Here is a 24,233-nt window from a genome sequence, read left to right as displayed (position 1 = left end):
ACACACGCCACACACACGCACGCATGCACAATTCCTCCATTATAAAACGACTACATTCCATGAAAAAGTCTAATAAGCAATTCCTGCATTCAATTTATGTACTGGAATACTCTCATGTGATACAAATATATGTATTATTCACACAAAAGGCTGTACTGAAGTTTGTATGTGTTGATTCCATCGTCCTTTTTTGACAGGATTTTTATTTTCTATTCGCAAGCTCTGGTTTGACTTCACAAACTCACATTTGCGCTTTGTTTTTCATTATCGTCCCCAAACACGCCCTTTTCCCACTACAGTAGATTGCTGTCGAATACAACCCGACACGTAGCCGGAGTAGTGCTGCCATCTTCCGGCCATGCCAAGGTTGGACATAATCCGTAATATGGGAGTCTCCCTCAATTATGTTTTCCATTTGGTGCATTCGGCAGTAGGTACGTTTCAAATATATCTCTCACATTTTTACTCACAAATACAGCCATATAGTTTGCCAAATTCTGAAAAAGATCAGATTAATTCACAAAATATTCGGGTAATGTACAGGCTGGAATTAGCTTTAATTTACCAAATGTCTATACCACGATTTTAGTTTTTTTCTCAGTCAAGCAATCCGAATTGATATTTTTTTAAATAATTGTCTCGATGAGTTGTAATATTATATTCTAACACAACAAATATTTGAGTTACCCATAACCACACGGACTGAAGTGCTTGGAATAAAGAATTAAACCACGTGTTAATATCGAACGCTCCAACAATGGGATAGAACATTCTTTAAATTGGAATACAATGTGCCATAGATAGACTGTCTAGGCTACAGTATGGCGTTTGGGCGCCACCTACAAAGTCAGAATATGTTTAACAGGGAAACTGACGCCTGGTGTTAGTGATTGACAGACTACATAACCAATGGACGTCAAGAAACAAACAACGTATCTTAAACCGTGCACTGGAGTAGCCAATTGTTGCATCCAAAATTAAGCCTCGTTGTGTCTTTGACAGAGCCTACTACGTGCACCAAGTGTGTCTGAGCAGCGATTTCAGCACCGCTTCGCTGTCCACTGACAGAATCACCGAAGGTAAGAAAACCGTGCACTTCCCTTTTGCATTTTAAAGGATACTCAGACAGGTATGATTTAGACATATAAACGTCCTTCGTGGTTTATTAGCTTATAATTACACAGCCAGGTGCCAGTTATTAAGCTAATCGTATTGAATGTACGTGGCTTGAGTCGGCGACCCACCTGCCATACAGTAAAACCTCGTGTACACAACCCATTATGTCAACATCCTGGCTTCTGGATATAGGTTATTTGTACCTTGCACTGTGCATGTGTCATGATCTGCACTGTAATGTATTTGTAACGTATGCTACTGTGCTAGTAGGATTAACTAAGATAGTGCTAAGCAGGCTAGTCCACCTGTTATGTTCCGTTAAAGTGTGCAGCAGGCCGATTTGATCTCAAACACATATTTTTCACACAATGTATTTAATCATTGTATTGCTGGTTTTTACTTTATTATAGTCATTTAGCATACACTCCTGTCGGAGCAACTAAAGGTTAGTATAGAGGACAGAGATTTTTTAAGAAAATAGGTACCCATATGTTACTTTGATTATCGTCATCTTGATGTGTGTGTTTATTGCACCAATATGCCTCTGTAAAATCTTCTGTTTATTTAATAGAAACCTTGTAAAACTGTTATCTAAAATCCAGTGTAATAAATTGACTGTGTTAGAAAAGCCTGAAATATCTTTAGACTGTTCACTGAAGCCAATGACAGGCAAGGACCTTGGTCAGAAAAGCCCAGTTCTTAGACGAGATGGTGAACACAACAAAAGGTGCCAGGACTCAAACATATCTTATCGATGGCCCAGCTAAAGATATCTCCGAGGTGAAGTTGCTCGTGTCTCTTCTGGTCTTTCCATTTGGAGCAGAACAGAAACGTGTGGAAGACCAGATCAGACTGTTAACTTTGACCTAAAACCATGGTTGCCATGACATTGTAGCATTCCACCCTATTTTCATGTTTGTGTGGTGACTTGTTTTCTTATGTCTTGAGCAGAATACGCAGTACATTGGGAACTTACAAGGGGGGATGTAAAAAAGGTCAAATCGGCAATGTGACTATAACAACCCATGTTTACAACACATGCTATCACTTCTCATGAGCAACCTTTTTGTTTGCCCTTACAAAACCTTTCCACATTAGTATTCATCTGAAAAAGGCTGTGTGGGACAACTACACAACTCAGTGACAATAAGTAAATTTTATTCAATTAAGTAATTATCAGCAAAGTCTATAAAATAAGTCAAGACAAAAATAAAAATGCAAGCGTCAGTTTACAAAAGGTAATAGAGTTGAGTTCAATGGAAAGTACATAAAATCCATATATTCACCTGTGTAACTACTTGTCATTAAATGCGCTGTCAACTCTCGTGCGTGGAACACAATTGGCAGGGGACATCTTTCTCTGTCTTTGCACTTGACAGTCATCGGTGGCTTACTCAGGGGTCTTTGTTAGCTCTGACATTATATAGCACGCTGTCATCAACCACCTGTCGCTGTCCACCTGTCAATAAATTCCCACATTGTCAAATACCTCCCACATTAGTTAAAGTCAGAGAGGCGAGGAACTGCAACAGAATCCATTGAGGATAATGTAGTGGGTAGCAGGTTTTTGTTTTCACACATGAACTGATTGAATTAATTAAGACTACGCTAATAATAGAGAATACGCTAATAATAGCTAGTAGCTCTAGATAGTGTGTGGTCCAGCTACTGGAGATAAAAACAGAGAGGCAGAGTCCATCTTTAGGTTTGAACATTTTAGGTGTGAGCATGTGATTTAATCTGGGTACATGTTAGACTAGGCTGATATATAGGACATGGCACATTTCTACAGGTCAACAACTGGTTCCTATGAGGTATTTTCTGTTACATCCACGCACAACCCAGATCTGACACTAAACAGAGTGAAGGGCCTTTTCAGGCAAATAGCCAGACACTCCCACTCAGCTATGAACAACTCAATCTTTTCAACTCATTGAATCTCACAGTCGATGTTAAAATCGGAGTGAATGTGTCCTCCTATTGAACTTGATACACACAGCTCAGTTCAATGCTAAGTAGTGGTGTCCTTCTATTGACCGACATCATACACACAGCTCAGTTCCATACTAGATAGTACTGTCCTTCTCCTACATACCGACATGATCAACATGGCTCAGTTCCATACTAGATGCTTGTGCCCTTCTTTTGTAAATGACATGCTACAAACGGCTCTGTTCCAAACTAGACAGAAGTGTCTTTTTCGTAGTGACTGACGTCCTCCGTATCTCAATACAAGATGACAGATCAAGGTAACATGACCGAGTCCAGGCACCGATGATGCTCCAGCCCTATGCTCTATGCAGTACAACTCTTTTGCCACGGATTTGATTGATCTGATTAATACAAGAAACGTGTCAGTTACAAAGAGGCTGTGGTCAAGTGGTACAGGGTCTGGATTCAGTCTACAGCACCGTGCTTCAGCCAATAGGAAGTGAGATTTACAGAATCCTCTGCTAGTCTCTTTCACTCTCAATCATGCTGATCCCCTTAGGGCACAGATGACTGTGTGTGTGTGTGTGTGTGTGTGTTGGTGGCAACTACTTAGACCTATTGGCCTGCTCTTGCATGAAGCCACAACTGTGCTAAACCTAAATTCTGGGTGCCTATCATTAAATCTGGAATGTCATTATTAAATTCCAGGTTAAAGTTTAGGCTCAATTTGGTGAATTCCGAAATGTAGCAAAACGTCCTTGCCTTGCTACTTATTTTATCATCGCTTGATTATATACGCATTGACAACCTAAACCAGGAGATCCATTTTAGTGTCAGAACCATTGTCAGGCCAATAGAAGTCTCAGCCTGACTGAAGCTGTGGGTCTACACACTGTAGGTATTAAATGTAGATTGGCACTTGATCTATTAACAGCAATCTTCTTAGTTCCAGATGATGTTCTGTTTCATTGCACAGCTTTTGATTGCCTTTATAGATGGAAGCTGTCATTTAAAAAAAAACTTTTATTGTCAATGTATCCCCTTTTAGCCAATTAGCATATATTGATGAAAATCTGAAATATATTGATGAAAAACAATACAGTACAATTACAACATAGGTTTATTTGAATCAAAGCAAAATAATTAGCTACAAAATGGAAAAGAAAAGACAGTACTGTAAAACATCAAATGCAGTGTTCCTCAACTTACTTGGTTGTACTGTAAAAAGCAAAACATTGGAGTGATTTTTGTACTTCTACATTTTCATCAACTCTCTCTTGTGGATTTGGCCGCAGGTTCTCATTTACATCACAATGGATGTTTTCATTAACATCTTGGAAAAAACAAGGAGATCTGCATTATATGATCCAATACGAGGTCTGCGTCCCACCACACCATCTTCTGATATAGCCGCACACATGGTAATGTTGGCCCCACGTTGTCCAGGTACTTGGTTGGTTGCCCACTGGCCAATGAAATGTCCGATCTCTCCTCCTTGTCTTGGCCAGGTTAAAGCCTGCCTCGTCCAAATATATGAATCAGCATCCAGCTCCATCACCCTCTAAAAATACATTTTGGAAAGAGATTCACTGATTACTGTACAATGTAGAATTTCTAGGGAATTGAGAGAAGCATGATGTTTAGTGCATGCTGACAGTTCTCATTGCGGAAAGTTCTGATTAGTGAGGCCACGGTTGACCTTCTGAGGTTTGGTTGTATCATTGTAGCCGCTTCATTCATTGTCATGCCATGATCTATGACATGGTCTACAACTATTGCTCGGATTTCATTGGACACTCTTTGCTGTTGCTGCTGCTGTCTTGGTCCGTGGCCTTGTCCTCTACCACGTTCCCCCACACCTCTGAAACGAGGCCCATGACCACCTCTCAGAAGGGGTGCTTGTCCCCTGCCGTTCCTTTGACCAACACGTCTTCCTCGTCTTCCTCCCGCCACTGCTTGACCTCTATTGTGACCTGGATCACCTTCATGTTATGTATCGCTATATTGTTGCAAGTGGATCCCAATCAATTCTTTATATACTCGTTCCACAATGTGAACTCAATCATCAGTTGGCAGAATTGGACAAGCAATTACAAGGGCCTGCATCCACACAGTTCAGTACGGTCAGTACTGTAAATAGTCTGAAAAGGTGGTACATGGGACCATAGAAACGGTGTCTGATAAAGAATGATGATGAAATATTACATCCATAGATAATGTAGTCTAATTGGTTCATGCTCCATGCTAATTGGTGATAGTGAATCTTGTTATCTTGAAACTTTCATGATCTAAACATGGAATAGTGTTTGTCTGTTTCCATACAACTATCCATTACAAGTAAAGCAACAGTTACTTGTCATTTTGAGCAGTTGTATCAATTGATAGTGGAATCATTGTAATGAAATTAATAGACACTCATCTGAAATGTAATGTGTGAATTGCCTTTTGAAATAGTAGTACTTTGATGTTAAGTTGTGTCATATTGTGATTTTTGTTAAATTAACAAATTATCTGAGTTTTATGTGTATTGAATCCAAGCAATTGAAAAAAGTTTGTTTGAAAAGTTTGCATTTTGATCATTGGTTGTGAGTTTTTTGTCTAGAGTTTTGAAAAATGACGTCAAGGTTCCGAAATTAGTGCCAAAGTGATTGTGAAAAACTGGATTACATTCCAAGGGAGTGGGAGAAAGGTACATATGAATCTCAGAAGTGGGGACAGAGGCAAAACACCTCTGGCATGTGTAGATTACACTGCCGCAACATTAAAAAAAAAAAACTGGACCTTGTTTGGTTCACTAAAACGCTACGCCGCCTATTCCTCCGTTGATGAGAAACCCGACCCAGCATTCGTGTTCTTACCGTTGTGCTTTCCTCATTGGGCCGTTCTTAACCACAGTGGTGCAGGACATGGGACATTGCACACTTAGCCTCCCTGCCAGCAAGCATTGGATTAACGGTTGTAGTAACAATAATATATAATATAAGGTATCATTTTAGGAACATGCCAACGACACATTCGCGTCGAAGTAGGTCCGGGAGGACACATTTCGAGATTGGGCGCCCTTGGTGTAGCAGCTGAGGGACAGAGGAGTTGGGACTGTCTGGCCTGGGTTCAAGTCCAGTTGTAGCAGCTGTATGTAGACTGTGTGCAATAACAGGCTGCTAGGCATTAATGCTGCTTTGTGGAAACGAAGAGAACTCTGTCTCTCTAGTCTTTATGTACAGTGTTATAATTTCCATGAGTCATGTGCCGGAATCGATGGTCTCCAGAAATAGAATTGATTGTTATTTCTATGGGATGGCCATGCTCATTCGGTAATGGAGAAGATGAGTAACCTGCGGTTCCTCCCATATCTCTCTTTCTGTCTCTCTCTGTCTTTTTCCGTCGCTCTTTCTGTCTCTCGCTGTCCATCTCTCTTTCTCCTCCTCTCTGTTTTTTTCCTCTTCCTGCTCCGTCTCTCCACTCCTATCCCTGAAGCAGTGCATCAGTACCACTTCAGTTGAAAAGTCTGTCTCCATCACCTTGGTAACGATGCACCGAGTGGCCTCTCTCTCTCTCTCTCTCACTTGCCCCCACATCCAAGGGTGCTGAGACGTGTGTCCGATCACGAACCTAACTGTGGCCTCGTCCAACGACCCCACTTACACTATGGCCCTCGGGTGACTCCCTCCTCCATCTCATGTACAACGTCCATTGTAGAACACGAATGCCAGCATCTTCTCTACGTCGCGAGGCCAATGGCGAGTGGTGACACAGGGCCGTACCTCGCCAGCTACCACACGTAGGCCAGCAATCTGTAGGCCACGTCCTAAACCCCCGCACTGCAGGCCCGCAACGATAGCTGACGTTGCTCAAGCAGAACACGAGGGGCTGGTATTTCAGAACCTGGCCCGGCTGAGCCCTGCTCCATGTAGTGTTCGGTTAATCACCCGGCCAAACACATCATCAGGCCAACTATCAGCGTCCAGTTCTGCCGTAGCGGCACCAGTCTGACACCATGTAGCGATGAAGCCCAAGTACGGTCCATTTGCACATTGAGGCCAGACTGATCTGATTTCAAAGTGTTTGGCAAGAGTGCCCAGTTTTCCGTCACCCTTTCTACCAAAGCCCAGGAAGCTAACCTCAGTGTCCGCGGGAAGTGGGAACATTCCAGAAGGACTATAGGCTCCGGCTAACTCTGTCCCCGATTAAAGTGTTCACCAGGTGGGTAAGTCCGGTTCGAGTGTAAATCTGTTGGCCACTCGGGACACAGGACGATAACAGCTGGTGTTGTGTGTATATTCAAGCGTGGCCACTTTCTCGTTCTTTGAACAGTGTTCAGTTCCCATAGAACAGTTTGTGGGATATGCACTTTAGCATAAAGATGCTGAATGTTTGATACAGGACCCTTGTAGCCTCCTCAATTATCCTCACATCATCAGACAAGTGTAGAGACAAATCCAACACTTAGACCGCAATATCTCTCTCAGTATTTTGCCTATTTTTCCACAGTCATTGTCATGCAGATGGAGCGTTTTCAACGGGAAGTTCTAGCTGCAGAAAGGGAACTCATTGTGCCCTTATCATTGGGGCCATTACCTTGTTACTATTTTTTCCATTATCTGACACTAGAGAAAAACTGGGGGTGTCGGGCTCAAATCAAATGTTAGTGGTCGCATGCTTCGTTAACAACAGGTGTCTGCAAATTGCGTACTGCTTAATTGCAGGCCGTAACATTTAAATTGAAGAAAATGAATACAATACAAAGTAAACGATCAAAACAAAACGTAGTAACACCAAGAAGGTATAAAGTGCCAGAACAGGTACTTCTAATTCCGGTTCCTTTTTTAGGGATAGGCTACTGTCGTGGAAAACCCAAGTCCACAACGACTAAAATAAAAGCACTTCTACTCAGAAACTTGTGAACCCAATCGACTTTAATGAAAGATCATACAAGAATGACAGACATTAAAGCCAGGTCCTTCTGCAGATACACCCCACCTCCTACTGGCCCTCATTTATCATTATTGCGTAGAAACGGGCGTATATGTTGGCGTAAGATTTTGCTTACACTCCTCTCATCGCCTGATTTATGAAACTGTGCGTACCTTTAAAATCCTGGTGTACGCAATACCTTCCCTTGATAAATGCCGCGGCTGAAAACGATCGTCATTAGAATAACACGCCCCTATATATTCAAGTCTCCGCTTCCCCCACGCCCTCATTTTACGCCATGGACACACGGAAGACGGCAAAAAAGAGAAACTTCTCTGACGTGGAGATTGAGACGATCACCAGGGAAGTAGAAAGAAATAAAATTGTTTCATTTGGCAGTTTAAATAGCGGAATAAAAGATGATGATGTGATGTGGAGTACCATTCATTCACATTAATAACTGCATGACAATTTGTAATATTCGTCTTATTATTTTATGATTTTTATCAATGACGTTTATTGTTATTTAGAAGAAGAATGTCGTTATTATTATTATTTCTATTATTGTCTAAAAGAAGAAGAATGTCATTTTTATTATTTTGTCAGTCTGAATTATATTTTGGTAATTCAAAGCCTTTTATTACTGAACCCAGTCCATGCGCAACTGCCGGACCTAACCCTGAAACGTCATGTAAAGCGCACAGACTCGCATCTGAAGGAATACATATAAGTCAAATCCTTTGGTAAAGTCACACAAATGAAACCTTGAAGTCCATGTTGCACAAAAATAAACACTGAAGTTTGTAATTATGTTGTTGTTGTTTTTTTACAGTAGGTCATAATATATCACATCTTTTAGGTTGTCAGTGCGTTAGGATTTTCTTTTCTGCGCTATTAAGGTTTCATTTCTCTCCGCCATGTGCAATATGTTGTTGTCATCCATCCACCAAAGATCACTCCAAATATAACTATTAATACTGTTTTATTTTCAGTTTACATCTCAATGCACTGGCATAACATCAGTGCACGAGGGAACTGCAGCAGGGTCTGAGTATACGGCTACACATTTTTTACTTGAGACAGGTCAAAATAAAAGTCCCGTCTCTTCACACATGCGCACAATTAACTCTTGCACAATTTTGGGCAACAGTCAGTATCATAATTAAACAACATAATATAACATAAATGATGAGAACATATAACTCAACATGCGCATTTCCGCACTAACTCAAAACGTGCGTACACCACCTCCTGAGCTGGCGTAGGATTAGAGTGCCGTACGCCAACGTCCATATTGATAAATCTCAAAGTCACCGTGGTTTTGGGTGTACGCCAGGTGTACGCTGGAAATTTGGTGTACGTACTTTTGATAAATGAGGGCCATTGTCCTCAACAATTCTCTGGGAAAATATGGAATTCATGGTTGACTCAATGAAGGGCAATTGGCCAGAACCCGAGGCAGCAAAGCAGCCCCAAACCCTAATGCCACCGCCACCACCGCACATCCAAATGATTAAGACCAAACCAGAAGTGTCTAATTCTTATGGGAGCCCCTCCCAAGTTACTCTCTAATGATTTTTCTAATCATTGTATGGTGCCCCTGATTCAAAGTTTAGCCATTTTAGGTCATGGTGAAGGTAGGGGTATACAACATTTTCCGGGAAAATGGAAATGCATTTCTATTATACATACCCACTGAGTCAGTTGTTGTGTGGCACGTTAGGGGTGTTGCGTTGTGCCCTGTACAATGAGCTAAGGAGAGACGTCCAGGCTTAGGGTGCATGGTGATGGGAGCGGCAGGTTGTGCGTCAGTTGTCTTATGTTCACTAGGGCGAATGGACATCCCAGTCGGTCTTAGGGACGTCGTGGCCTGCATTTCAGTAGGTTTTGTATTCCTGTTGGCGTTCCCGACGTGTGTAGGTGCTGAACTCCTGTGGGTGGCAGGGTGGGGGTAGGAAGGCACGTCATTTGAATACAGGGCGCTCCAGTTGCCTGGCTACCGGCGGGGGCTACACGGACGCCCCTCTGTCTCCCCCACACACGCGACTAGGCTACACCAGTCAATGAGTAGACACACACACACACACACACTACTCCTCTTCCCTCTCCTCCTCTTCAACACACACAGAGGGTTTCTCTCTCCAATCGCCGGGCTCCGTCTTTCGTTGTGGCAACAGCAACCAGACTTCAACCCTGTTAGATCAGCTACAGTATCCTGTCCAGGCGTTAGCTATACGCTATCTCCCTTTCCTGGGGCAGATAACCTTGCCTTGTCAATCCGTTTTGGAGAGACTACAGGGAGAAGGTATCCTGGAAAATGGACTCAGTCGATCTGGAGTGGTTCACTAAGAACGAGGCCGATGCGAAGGTATGGACAAGAAGAGACGAGAGAATGAGAGAGGAGGCAAGCTGGGACGTATAGAGCGTTGATTTTTGTTCCTGCCTGTGTTTTTGCATGTAACTGATCGAGAGAGAGTGAGAGAGAGAGAGAGAGAGAGAGAGTGGGGGGATGGAAGACGCTTCAACACATAAACCGAGGGGGACGCAACTGGCCTTCTTCTCACATTAGAGCTGCTAAGCTGTACCGGAGCTCTCTGAGGAATGCCGGCGTACATACTGATGTTTTCACTGAGTCATACCCCACAATATGTTGTGAATCAGTCTGCTTCACACAGTGATTCATGTTCTATGTGAAAAGGCCTTATCAGAATGCGTGACAGGCTTTAACTCTGCCGTCAGTCATCAGTTGTGGTCACCTCTCTAGACATTCCTTTTATTTGACTGGCACAAAATACATTTTGTCTGGAAATAAAATACAGACACGACAACGTACTACCTGTGTTTTGTACACTAAGTTACTGTAGTTCATCTGTTCCTTTGCCCCTGTGTGTCACAGATAAAAATGTCCCAGGTGAAACAAGTGGGCCTGCTGGCTGCCGGGTGCCAGCCCTGGAACAAAGATGTGTGTGCTGCCAGTGGAGACAGGTTCGCATACTGTGCAACCCTCGCTATATATGTTTACCAGGTAATACGCTTGCCAAGCATTAGTGCCTGTGTCTCTGTCTATGTTTGTGTTTCAACAAGCGACCCTGTGAGTGTGTGCGTCTCTGTGAGTGTGTGCGTCTCTGTGAGTGTGTGCGTCTCTGTGAGTGTGTGCGTCTCTGTGAGTGTGTGCGTCTCTGTGAGTGTGTGTACGTTTGTGTCATGCCCTTTATAAGTATTCAGACAGTGAACGTTTTGCTTTTGTATTTAGTATAAATAAATAAATAGTATGTTAAATTCAATGTTTATATCATCAGCTTTATTGGGCCCAAGGAAGACATTGACAGGTATGACTGGAGAATGGTTTCCATAACTCTCCAGGAGGTCAACTTGAATGTGTGAACCACTACCATCTGCAGAAAATGTTTATAGTAAAGCTACTACACTGTAAGCTGCAAAACAACTGTTAGGTTTTAAACAGGATGGACAGGTTACACAAACCAAAAGGAAGTATAGTGGACAGATGTGATAAAAGTTACATTTACCATCATGAAAAATACATGCAATATTGTTTGGTGACCCGAATTAATGTGAAAAAAGGCTGATTTTCATTTCCTTACATTATCAATACTATTCTACATGCAACAACCAAAACTCTTTCCATGTAGTTGGACCACAGATACAATGAGTTTAAATTGCGAGCCATCATGTCCGAGCACAAGAAGACCATCACAGCCATCTCCTGGTGCCCACACAACCCAGAGGTGTTTGCCAGCGCCAGCGCGGACAACCTGCTCATCATCTGGAATGTGGCTGAGCAGAAAGCTGTGGCCAGGCTGGACAACACCAAAGGTACCGACAACAGTTCTGTGCCCTCTGGAGGCTAACGTGTAGGGCGTTGATCAGCAGGGAGAAAACGTTTTTTAAGTGATTTTCTACTCTTTCTGGGCTTTAGACTGATGCCTGATTAGTTAGGGAAAGCGGGCTGGGTTCTATTGGGAGCGGGACCTTAGTGTAGTGAAATGTTTGTGCTTAGTCTTTAGTAATGGCCATTGTTGCTGAATGATGACTGTGTGTGTGTGTGTGTTTGTGTGAGACAACAAACCCTATATTATACGTGTGTGTGTGTGTGCATACCGTGTGTTCCCGCCCAGGCACCCCAGCATCTCTGAGCTGGTGCTGGAATGCGGGTGACAGCGTGGCCTTCCTGTCTCATCGGGGTCCTCTCTACCTCTGGGCCATCAGCGGGCCCGACGCCGGGGTCACCGTCCACAAGGAGGCACACAGCTTCCTGTCCGACATCTGCCTGTTCCGCTGGCACCCGGTCAAGAAGGGAAAGGTGGTGTTCGGACACACGGACGGCAGCCTCTCCATCTTCCAGCCAGGTGCAGGAAGTAGCCGAAAGTGTTTCGGAAAGCTTTTGTCTGTTAGTTATATCTGCAACTGCAATACCGAGTCGATCATTGTGTATCACTTACCAATACTGACAGTTGTTTCCATTCCATGGTTTGGTACCTAAATGTATTTCATTTTAGATGTTTATATTGAACCAGATCGCTAAGCCAACCATTTTGATTCTACCAGTTGAATATGCAGTTACTTGGTATGTTTTTTTTTTTTTAAATGTATTGATCCTTCATTGAGTTTTTACACACACTCTTCGGTCCCTTGTAGGATCTAAAAACCAGAAGCATGTGTTGCGCCCCGAGTCTTTAGAGGGGACCGACGAGGAGGACCCAGTCACAGCTTTGGAATGGGACCCCCTGTCTACAGACTACCTCCTAGTGGCCAACCTGCATAACGGCATTCGTCTGGTGGACTCAGAGGGGCTCGCCTGCATCACGACGTTCAGCTTCCCCAGTTCGGCCGCCTCGGTCCAGTGTCTGGCTTGGGTCCCCAGCGCCCCAGGGATGTTCATTACTGGAGGTACGGGTGCCATTTGGAGGTAGGGCATGGGGTATAGGACGCAGCGGGTTTGGGGCACTGTCGTTGCCAGGGGGGGCTGCAGGTCACAGAAGTACGGAGTGTCTAAGACCGCTTCACACAGGTTTAAGTCATGTTGATGACTGAGGTGATAAAAGAGAGCTGATTGTGTGAGCTAACGCCATTTGTCTTATAGTAAGTGGATAAATGCGCAGGGTTCGACTTGTCGACTCCTTTTTCCAGACTCTCAAGTGGGGGTGCTGCGGATATGGAATGTGTCCAGATCTACACCACTGGACAATTTCAAACTGAAGAAGACAGGCTTCCACGCATTACATGTGTTGAACTCCCCCCCGGCCAACAAATGCAAGTATTGTTTGACCCCGCGACATCTACGGAAAATCCATGGTAGCCTGAAAGACAGAATGGGTCTGAACGAACGGAAACATGGTTACGTTTCGCTGCGTTGCCTAACTGTCACACCTACTGGCTACCCACTTTTCTTCCAGCTTTGAGCGCCATCTCCCCTACGAAGAACCACTACACGTCGTCCACCAGCGAGGCCGTTCCTCCTCCCACCCTGTCCCAGAACCAGGCCTTCTCCCTCCCGCCGGGCCACGCCGTCTGCTGCTTCATGGACGGAGGGGTGGGCCTCTACGACATGGGGGCCAAGAAGTGGGACTTCCTGCGGGACCTGGTGAGAGCAGGATGGGAGGAAGAGATTAATGGAGGGAGGGATGGTGAGAAAAGAGAAAAGAGAAAAGAGAAAGGAGAAAGGAGAAAGAAGGGGGACAGTGGAGGAAATAAGATGATCCCGAGGGCATTCTCTTAGTCTCCTGTTCTGATCTGCATTCCTGTTTAACTACCTTCTATGTCTTCAGGGTCATGTGGAGACCATAATCTTGTATAACAATCTTCTATGTCTTCAGGGTCATGTGGAGACCATAATCCTGTTTAACAATCTTCTATGTCTTCAGGGTCATGTGGAGACCATAATCCTGTATAACAATCTTCTATGTCATCAGGGTCACGTGGAGACCATAATCCTGTTTAACAATCTTCTATGTCTTCGGGGTCACGTGGAGACCATAATCCTGTTTAACTACCTTCTATGTCTCCAGGGCCACGTGGAGACCATTTTCGACTGTAAGTTCAAGCCAGATGACCCCAACCTGCTGGCGACAGCTTCCTTCGACGGCACCATCAAGGTGTGGGATATCAACACCCTCACCGCGGTGTACACATCCCCAGGGAACGAAGGTGTCGTGTACTCCCTGTCTTGGGCTCCTGGTAAGATACGGCCCCACGGACTCTACTAAAACCTCTGGTGGACTTTTTTCGTGAAACTGCTCCCCTGTTGATTTATTTTTTTTATGCCTTTTTGGTGATTTTTTTTTTTAGAGGAATTGAGTGGACATGTAATTTGATAGTCGTGAATTTGTCTGTTGTTCTCTGCGCGCGCGCGTTCTTCGAAGGAGACCTGAACTGTATAGCTGGAGCCACTTCCCGGAACGGTGCATTCATCTGGGACGTGAAGAAAGGCAAGATGATCACGCGATTCAACGAGGTACCTCACCAGCACTGACCCCTGTAACTTAATGTTAATTGTAACTTGTGTTATTTCATTATTAAACTGGAGAACTGCCCATAGCTTATTTTTACATGGTGTGTCCCGGTGGCTGCCAAAACCAGTGAATATTTTTCCTTGTGTGAACACCAGCACGGTAAGAACGGGATCTTCTGTATTGCGTGGAGCCATAAAGACTCCAAACGAATAGCCACGTGCAGTGGAGACGGCTTCTGTATCATAAGGACCATTGACGGCAAGGTCTTACACAGATACAAACACCCTGCAGCTGTGTTCGGCTGTGACTGGAGCCAGAATAACAAGTAAGAGTCCTGTATCTTTCACTTCAGCGCATGTTCTGTCCATTACATCTGACATCCTGTTTCCCCCCTCTCTCTCTCTCTCACCCTCCCTCCCTCTCACCCCAGAGACATGATAGCCACCGGTTGTGAGGACAAGAACGTGCGCGTTTATTACCTGGCGACCAGTTCGGACCAGCCCCTCAAGGTGTTCACTGGTCACCTGGCCAAGGTGTTTCACGTGCGCTGGTCTCCACTGCGCGAGGGCATCCTGTGCAGTGGCTCCGACGACGGGTAGGTTTTCCCGGGACGTTTTGTACGTACAGGTCCGCTGGCTGACCGCCAGGGCACAGGGCACTGACCTGCGGGCACCATCCGACGGCGGTATAATGCATGGCAACCCTTTGTACTGAGACACGGACACTCAGTGCTTTCCCGCATTCGAACAGCGATACCCACTCGGGTGCCACGACAACCATTCATCGCTCTGACCCTCTCGCTGTCTCTCTCTCCCGCCTCCCTTCCCCTGTCTCTCCCTCCCCCCCCCCCCCCCCCCACCATCTCTCCCTCCCCACTCCCCCCCACCGTTTCTCCCTCCAGGACGGTGCGTATTTGGGACTACACGCAGGACGCCTGCATCAATGTTCTGAGTGGTCACGCGGCGCCGGTCCGGGGCCTGATGTGGAACACGGAGGTGCCCTACCTGCTGACCAGCGGCAGCTGGGACTACACCATCAAGGTGTGGGACACCAGGGACGGCACGTGCCTGGACACCGTCTACGACCACGGCGCTGACGTTTACGGTAGTAGTTCCAACCCCTGTTGTTTTCCTATTCGTGTGTGTGTGTGTGTGTGGGTGTGTGCGGGTAGGGTCAGCGAATGTCTGACGTCAACCGAGTGTGTCAGTCAATCAGACGATCAGTCGATGCATCAGTCGGGCCAACGCGAGGATGAATGTGTTTTGTGACCGCAGGGTATTAAATGACAGGTGTGCTATCAGGCTGACACTGCTTCTGTTCTGTTCTCACCCCTCTAGGCCTGACCTGTCACCCCAGCCGTCCCTTCACCATGGCCTCCTGCTCCAGGGATTCTACAGTCCGGCTCTGGTCGCTGACCCCTCTCATCGCCCCGCTCCTCATCCACATCCTGGCTGACCACAGCTGGGATGATGTCATCGGGAACACGGGTGAGTCGCTGATACCTCAATAATTAATTCCTTCAGTTAGTACCGCTGTAACAAACAGAAAAGGTAACAAAAGCGTTGATTACTAATTCATTGACTGAAATTCAGACCCGAAAGGAATATGGCCATATTAAGCATTCAATGGACATTAGAATGGTGAAGTTGTTTTTGTCATTTTATTGTCACGGTTCTAAGTCCACTGGTCTCCTCCAGACAGGGCCATGGGGGCTGGAGCCACTCCATTGCTCTGTGGGAAGGTGTCCAGGGACATCAAACAGGAGCTGGATAAACTCTCCAGTGAAGTACGGCTGAAGAAACTCAGGTGGTTCTCTGAATGCTTTTCTGTGAGTATTTTATTCATTTATTTTGTACTCCTTTGTACTTTTTTTGTATTTATTAGATAATTCTGAAAATGGTTCAACCATATGTTGTTCTTTATGATAATGATTTTTTTAGTTGTACAATAACACTTCAAGTGACTGATGGTGTTCAGGGTTCAGTGTTCCATGAATAGTCCCTATGAAAGATTATGTTTTTTCTCCCAGCCACCAGGAGGCAGTCATAACTTGTGGGACCTGGTGTCAGTTATCAACGGGCAGGATGACAGTCTGCTTCCTTCGAGCTATGGAAAGGGCATTATGCACATGAAACACCTGGTCCGCTTTAAAACTGTAAGTCAACCGCTGACTATCTGACTATTCTCACACGTGATTCACTCATGTCTGTTTGACACCTCTGTTTTACGCCAACAGGAAAGAGGTGAGTGCGTTTCCGATGAGACATGTCAATCCTCTTTCCAAAGCTTTCAAGGGAACATCAAGCATTGCACAGCTTTTCACTTAGTTCTTACCTTCCCAGGCGCGGCAGAGCTTAGCTTTCTCTCTCATGGGTGTGAACCTCAGCCGCGAAAATCCTATTATGCTAAAATCTTATGATTTCTACCTGATTTCCCAACTAAAAGATAGAGGAAGACAACATTAATCTTAATTACAATTCTTGCAAAAAAATGAAAGGCTAAAACAAAATGTACCTGCATTTACAAAACTTTGCTACTAGCTGCTGTTGGACCTGGATCATAACTGTATTCCCCCCTTCACTTGAAGCAGTGATGCTGCTCCTGTCATCGTAACGTCAGATCTATCCATTTTCTGATGCTTTTGCTGAAACTTTACTAAAGACGTTTCTCAAGGGCACATATTATTATATTGCATTTAATAAAAAAAAATCTGAGTGATAGACATATCTATCTTTCACAGTTCAAAACCGTAGCAAATGAGCTGACAAGATTCAAAGTTGCACCCAGGGTTGCCAGATTTCACTGACAATATACTGTCCAATCACCCTGTGGTAAACATAAAACATAAAAACTGTTTTTTAAAAACACTATTTCTTCTATACAACCCTATCTGGAAACATCCGGAACTGGCAACACTGGTCACGCCCCCACGGTCACATATTGCTCATTACATAAAAGCATTATGGAATAACAAAACAAATACAAATATTTATCACTTCAATGTCAACTAAATAGTACCTAACGAGAAATCATAATATTGTATTCTGCTTGCGATATCTTTTTCTACCATAAGATACATTTCTTGTGGGCCCCTCTGATTGGCTGACCCTCTGATTGGCCGCACCCATTTAAGCTCTGCCTCTGTTCCCGGGCTCATGTTGTGTAGTCTGAGGCCCAGGAGTTGACCATGGTGAAGATGTCTAAGTTTGGAGGAGGCATCGGAGCTCCCAGTAAGGAGGAGAGACTGAGGGAGGCAGCCGACATTCACCTGAGACTGGGACAGATCCAGAGATACTGTGAACTCATGGTGGAACTGGGAGAGGTAATGTGCCGTCTCTTCATTAGGCCCCAAGTCTATGACCAGGGCCGGTGTCATAAGTGGTCGCTTAGGAGCTCTGACTGCAAGGGGAGAGGGGGGCCCAGATCGAATTTTGCTTAGGGCCCCCAAAAGGCTAGAACTGGCAATGTTTATGACAGCTGTTTCTTCAGGAGTTATACTACTCTAAAGTGTACGTGCCTCATGAACAATGTCTGTCCCCGTCAACGGTTACAGCGACAATTGTTGTTAACCAATGCTTGTCTGTCTTTGCCAGTGGGACAAGGCGTTGTCAGTTGCCCCAGGTGTGTCCATGAAATATTGGAAGAAACTAATGCAGCGGTATGTTCTTGCAAACCTTTCTTGGAAACCGGCAGCACATTATGGTTGTTTCCCCTTGGACTTGGTTAACAAATTCACATTGTCACTTAGGAGAGCTGACCAACTTATGCAGGAGGAGAACCACGACGTCATCCCCTACTGCATCGCCACGGGAGACGTCAGGAAGCTGGTGAGCTTCTTCACATCCAGGGGTCAACTGAACGAGGCCCTGCTCGTGGCTCAGGTACGGCGACATTTAAGTCGCAACCTGTCGTAATTCTGTGAAGACTGCGTGAGTACTGGCGCGTTGGCTTTGGGGAAGGTTTATTCTGCCGCTTTGTTGTCCTCCCGACGTTGCTGTTCTTGTATAGGGAGCTTGCGAAGGCAACATCCACGTGCCTCAGATGTCCGTAATCAACCACTCCGCCGCTACCGCTAGCGATGACATTGAGACATTTAAAGGGTATGTACTTTTTTTTTTCACAGCTGTTTGTGTTCTCCACAGTGAACCTAATCCAAATTCTGTCAGCGTGACTTTGCTGCCACACTGGGAATCTAAATGCAGCGCACCCTCAGGCCAGTGTGTCTCAAGTGTAACCTCTTTGGTTCCAGGCTGCTGCAGTGTGTGTGCAAGGAGCTAGCCGAGTGGTATTTCCAAGATGGCCGAGCCGTGTTGGCGGCGTGCTGTCACCTGGCTGTGGACAACACTGAGGTAAACGGAGAGGAGGCCTGTTGAGCGTTTGGAAGCACATCATCCAGCGAGGAAGTGATCCAAATACTGTATCAAATTTCGAGCCACAGAGCACTCATGCCTATGGAAGTGATATACATGCGGTATCGTGTTGTTGTGTCTCCTTCAGCTAGCCATGGCCAGTCTGATCCGCGGTAATGAGTTGGAGTTGGCTGTGTGTGTAGGGCTGGTGTTGGGGGAAACAGCCAGCCTGTTCACTCACTACGTCCTGGAACTACTAGCCAGGAAGTACATGACGGCACCCACCTGGTAAGAGCCAATAGGAAAGCTCCTTAGTAGGGTGGGCCCACTTGTTATTCTAGTAGGGCTTCTACAGGGTGAGTAGCATATCTGATGGCTATTCACTTTGTGATTGACCAATTTACTCTAACATCTCTTCATTCCTTGTAGCTTTCCATCTGTTGGAAGCAGGTATTATATATTTTATCTGAACTGTAGCCTTTTGTGTGAGGTCTGAAATAGCTTAATATTTAACTTGTAATTATTTGATTATTTGATGCATTTGTTCAATGTGTGCCTGGTCTTGTTCTTTGTAACTAATTGATAAATCAGCCAGAGTTAGGTTGGCAGGATGTAGACCACTGGATTAGCTTCAACATAGAGTTAAAATTACTAGAATATGATTCCACATCGAAAAGCTTCACCATCCTTTCTTCCCAGGGATCTGGCAGCTGATCTTCTCCAGATGATTCCTGACAATGAGGTGTTGTTAGCCAAGCTATGTGCCTTCTACCCCGGGAGCTCTGCTGAGATTGACCACATCCATGAAAAGGTTTTGCGCCATACATCTTTCCATGTCATAGTGTAGAGTCGCCTCATCATTGCCTCGTGTTATTATCCTTAAGGGCTGGTTTCCCTGACCCCAACGCCTGTTCATTTGAAAGTGCTGTTGTCAGGTATGGACTCCTAGTAGGCGTGTGTGAGGTAAGTAATAATGTAGAAATGTGTCATAAAGCTCCTGGATAACAAACATATAAGTCCTGTCCAGCTTGTATGTATCCCCTCTGGCATTTCATCGTTATTTTCAAAATGTAAAATACTGTACAGTAGATTCTCACGGTGTGCTTATTCCTAAAGCCGGGCGTTGTTATTTCAGTGTGGCCTGCCGAGTCTGAAGGAGTGTCAGTCATTGGCCGAGTCAGCTGTCAGCGAAGGGGACATCTTCAGTGCCGTCAAGTACCATCTACTAAGTCCAGAACCCGAGGCAGCCCTCCCAATTGGTATCGCGCATGTCAAAAATCAGCTGAGCGATTCTGACTGGACCGTGGAGTCTGTCCATCCCGTCCTGGATCTTCTGAGCTACATCAGAACAGACCGGCTTACTCTCGCAAAGTGCACAGAGTGAGTGAAGCCGGGCCACGAAGAAAGGTAGAATACGCCTTTCGGGAATGCTGGGGTCTCATTCTGTGTGCTTTTGTGCGTCCCAGAGAACGAAGTGAGCTGCTCATTCTCTGCGGTTACGTCGGCGCCTTGCTAGCCGTGAGGCGGCGGTACTGCAGCGTTGTCCCGGCGCTTTACGAGTACACCAGGTGAGCACACCGGGCGGCGGGCACGCCACAGCTTGAAACGGCCCTTGGCAAGTTGGTGTTGAACCGTGCTCTCTCTGTTCCTCTCCGCGGCGGTCCCCCTGCCCCCACCAGTCAACTGATGAAGAGGCGGGAGGTGTCCGTGCCGCTGAAGATCGACCAGCTGTCCGTGGAGCTGGAGGCGTGGACGGCCTGCACACAGTCTCTCACAAAGTGAGTAGAGAGTCACTGCCATGGCGGTGCTAATATGTCGGGAGGATGTCACTAATTCTCGTTGTGCTGTTCTCCCACGTCGCTGCCTTCCAGCCCCGGAGGTCCTCACGAAGCCCCCTACTCGCCCCCGTCCGAGGCCCAGAAGGAGGAGTACGCCCGTCTGCTGGACCGGCTCAGCGAGGAACCGCTCCGGGGCCTGGAGGGTCCCGACTACGTTACCGGTTCCAACCTGCCCAGCCACTCCGACGTCCAGATGTCCTGCTTTACCGGACTTAGGATCCAGGTCGGCTTTAATCAATCAATCAGTAATCAATCTGTGTACGTTTAGAAAACCTATTCAGTTACACTGTGGTTACAAAGGTCCAGTTTCACTGACACATATTGTGGTCCAGCCTTAATCTAGGAAACCCAAACTACCATGGAACAAGAAGCTTTCTAAGCTCTTAAAAGGATGGATGTTAGTGGTTACTATAATCCCCACATACAGAGGGCACTTATTTGTAGTTCGTAATGGTGGATTATCAGTAAAATGGACAGTAATCTGTAAACTCCTGCTCAGTATTTAATCTGGATCGATGACTTGAAGTGCCTTTTTGCTTGCTGTGTCTCACTTGTTCAGGTTAGTCAAGGGGAGAGGCTTTTTTTGAAGCGCTATAACCCTGTTGAAATGATTGAATTAAAAGTCGTTTTGTGCTTTTCTTCACTCAGGGCCCTGTGTTTTTCCTTGAGGACGGTAAATCTGCAATATCACTGAACGACGCACTTATGTGGGCCAAAGTGAACCCGTTCTCTCCTCTGGGAACCGGTGTCCGTCTCAACCCCTTCTAAGGGCCATTAGGCTAATGTCCAAATTCAATTGGTCAGCCTTTGAGGCTGAGGTCACATGACGGCAAAAGGTCGGGTCTGAGAAAGGTCTGCTCTGCCTGAGAATGAAGAAAGAAGGGATGGCTTTTCCCACGATTAAAAGAGATGGAAGGGGAAAAAAAGAGACGGAGATGCTTCGAATGAGTTTTCTATCCACATGGTGCTTTTACTGTGTGGCCTCCAACATGTGCAGCACAATTCATCCAGTTGTTAGTGTTCCAGCGATTCTTATTAAATGTGATTGAGAGGTTGATGATTAAGAGGGAATGCATGGTTGAAATGGGTTCGCGTACTGACATGGACGTGGGACCCTGTCTGATTTTAGACACTCCTTAACATGCACAAAAGAATACAAACTATGTAAGACCATTCCAGCCACCCAAAGAGAGAGAAAAAAAGCATACTTAATCAACATTTTGATACATGTAAGTCCAAATCGTGAGATGGTACAACATACATTTTGTACATTTATGTTTTGTATTTTGTATGCGTAGGGATACGTTGCGATTTCCGTCTATCCATTTTATGGGATCCTGTGGGATCGGTTTGATGAAAATAACAACGAGACACAGTAGTACTTTGTTTAGACTCATAACCTCGTGATTTGTTTACTTGTTAATCTGCGCTTCAGTCTGATCAACTGTAGTCTACTGACAACAACCCAAGTCGCAAACTGCCTAAAAAAAAGAAAGGCTATGCACTCGGATTCCATCTGGGCCAAGAGAAGCCAGCATGTACCATCATGTGCTGTCACACTCCAGTCCCCTTATCAGCCCATTGAACCCCTGAGGGCGGTTCTCCTCGTGTTCTTTATTGACTGGGATGGGGATTGGTGTGGAGCGGTATGTGTCCTGTCCCGGAACATCTCAGCTTCACACCAACTAGTTGAATGCGCTACATGAAGTTTGCAGTTGTGTTTAAAATGCAACATTTTGCACAAAACTTGTAAGTTTAGTGAGTTTACAGTATTTCTGCACATTGCTTTCTAACAATGTGTGTAACTCGCGGGGAAAATTCTTACAATGGTAGAAGGAAGTCTGGAAGATATGTAATTAAAGCTTAAAGAAGTTTTTTTCTCTTAGTTTGGTTTTAAAATATAAGCCCCAGGACAACAATCCACCCCATCAACTATGGGACTCGTGATGCCACCTCAAATCAACACATTAGGAAAATAAAAGTCCCATTTGTAGGTGAAAATGTGGAGCTACAATTTTGGCTAATTGCAAATATTCATGCATATCATCAATAAAAAATACTGTTCACTGTCAAATGTTTTAAATAGAAGTGACATTTGGTAAAATTGTATTTGGCTTGGTGGGATTGAGCTTCAACATGCATAACATTCTTATGGTCACGGTCATGGCACCTTAACTGTTGCGTCTCTGTTGTACTGCTGTTGGTTAAACGCTTGTCAATGTTACTTCGTCAATTCTGTCCGTCGCAGAAATCGGTCACACATACGTCTGGTTCTGGAACAAATCTCGTGATGACATTAATGGTAGTGGGATGAAAAAAAAAGAGAAACAAATGCAGCAAAACGTGCCCATATGAGCCATCCAACTACGGGCAGTACCTGCTGCTCTCTCATTTATGACAGCATCAATCAAATCATTTACGTAGGACCTGATTGCCTTTTTTTGGGTTGAAACATCTAAACAGTGTCATGTCTCTACGGTAACGTCCTGTGTTTGACTGTGAATGTACACAATTTCTGCTGGACCAAAAATAGGGGTTTGGTCGTGTAAAGTTTTCTTTTCATGAACATGTTGTTGTAATGTAGATAACTCTATTATTCCTATTGAGCTGTGCAGTGTTGCCATATCAGGGATAATAGTTGCTAGCTAGATGGAGGAGTGGTGGCAGGTACTGGAAAGGTATGGACTTTTGCTATAGCTCTTACTAGGTATGTTGGATTCCCCCCTCAATGCTCACCTGTCCACCCCCTTGCTGAGTGGTATTCTAGCACACCCAGGTGGGGGCCACAGATTTGTGGTGGATGAGGTGAGTTTCCCCGTGACTATTTGAAGTGCTTTCGGTACTCCTCAGTTGGCAGAATAGCGTTGTATAAATCTAAGTCATTGGTTATTGATCATCATGCATTATTAATGAGCTAGGCTACTGTATGGAATTCACTATTACAGTACCGTTTCAGCAGTCATGATGACATGATTAAAATCTATTTAAAAAAAAAAGAAAGCTCAGATGAAAGGCAATGGATGATGAAATTGCTTTTGAAAGACCTTGACTTACAGACTTTATTAACAAATTAATTAAAAATCTGAAGGTTGTGCCTTAAGGAAGTAGAACGTTGTGTCTTTATCATTGCAAACATTGGAAAGTAAATTATTGTTTAGAGGAGTGGTTCTTCTTCCTCATGCTTTATCAGTTTCAAGTGTTCAACTCTTTTATATTCATTTATTAATTTTGTATTTCCTCAAAGGTCAATGTTAGAGTTGAATTATCTTCCTATGCATTTATTGTTTTATCTATGTATTGTTTGCTTATTGTCATATGTACAGTTTCTCATTGCGGTTGAAATGTGCTCATGAAAATATAAAAAAATCTCAATTTTGTAATATAAAGAAGCTTAACGTGTAAAATTTCTAAGCAGAAAATGTTAGGGAAAAGAGTTGAAGTGATTAAAGCAAAAACTAAATGATCAGTTCATCTTTTGTGTTATGTTTGAAAGTTTTATAATTTGCATGTATATTCATCTTGTTAGTTATCCAGAAAAGACAATTTAAACAGGAAATTAATGTACAGTAGCAAGTAATATCATTCACTGACACTTTAAATCACTATGATTGGCA

The 24,233-nt window shown here is 44.6% G+C and overlaps 1 protein-coding gene across 4 annotated transcripts; it reads left to right on the top strand.

The window, feature by feature from the left end:
- Positions 1 to 979: 979 nt before the first annotated feature.
- wdr17 (WD repeat domain 17) lies at positions 980 to 24,082 on the top strand. Of its 4 annotated transcripts, none has more exons than XM_020043897.3 (28): positions 980 to 1,079; positions 10,859 to 10,987; positions 11,613 to 11,796; positions 12,099 to 12,329; positions 12,619 to 12,870; positions 13,111 to 13,233; positions 13,377 to 13,564; positions 13,989 to 14,157; positions 14,343 to 14,434; positions 14,588 to 14,757; positions 14,863 to 15,027; positions 15,334 to 15,536; positions 15,770 to 15,919; positions 16,130 to 16,260; positions 16,462 to 16,587; positions 17,599 to 17,754; positions 18,026 to 18,090; positions 18,181 to 18,313; positions 18,441 to 18,532; positions 18,682 to 18,781; positions 18,930 to 19,069; positions 19,211 to 19,231; positions 19,481 to 19,592; positions 19,917 to 20,161; positions 20,248 to 20,349; positions 20,461 to 20,559; positions 20,653 to 20,842; positions 21,268 to 24,082. In XM_020043897.3, the coding sequence occupies exons 2-28, from the start codon at positions 10,865 to 10,867 to the stop codon at positions 21,385 to 21,387; spliced, it is 3,882 nt and encodes a 1,293-aa protein (XP_019899456.1). In that variant the 5' UTR covers positions 980 to 1,079; positions 10,859 to 10,864; the 3' UTR covers positions 21,388 to 24,082. The 4 variants fall into 4 exon arrangements, with proteins under 4 accessions (XP_019899456.1, XP_019899454.1, XP_010892772.1 ...); XM_020043895.3 differs by lacking the exon at positions 980 to 1,079 and adding an exon at positions 9,284 to 10,330 and having other exon boundaries at positions 14,346 to 14,434; XM_010894470.5 differs by lacking the exon at positions 980 to 1,079 and adding an exon at positions 9,284 to 10,330.
- The last annotated feature ends 151 nt before the right edge of the window (positions 24,083 to 24,233 follow it).

This window comes from Esox lucius, chromosome 25 (genome assembly GCF_011004845.1).
Source record: "Esox lucius isolate fEsoLuc1 chromosome 25, fEsoLuc1.pri, whole genome shotgun sequence".
In the NCBI taxonomy this organism is placed as follows: Eukaryota; Metazoa; Chordata; class Actinopteri; order Esociformes; family Esocidae; genus Esox; species Esox lucius.
Note: the sequence above shows the minus strand (reverse complement) of the source record. Positions and strands in the feature narration are given on the sequence as shown.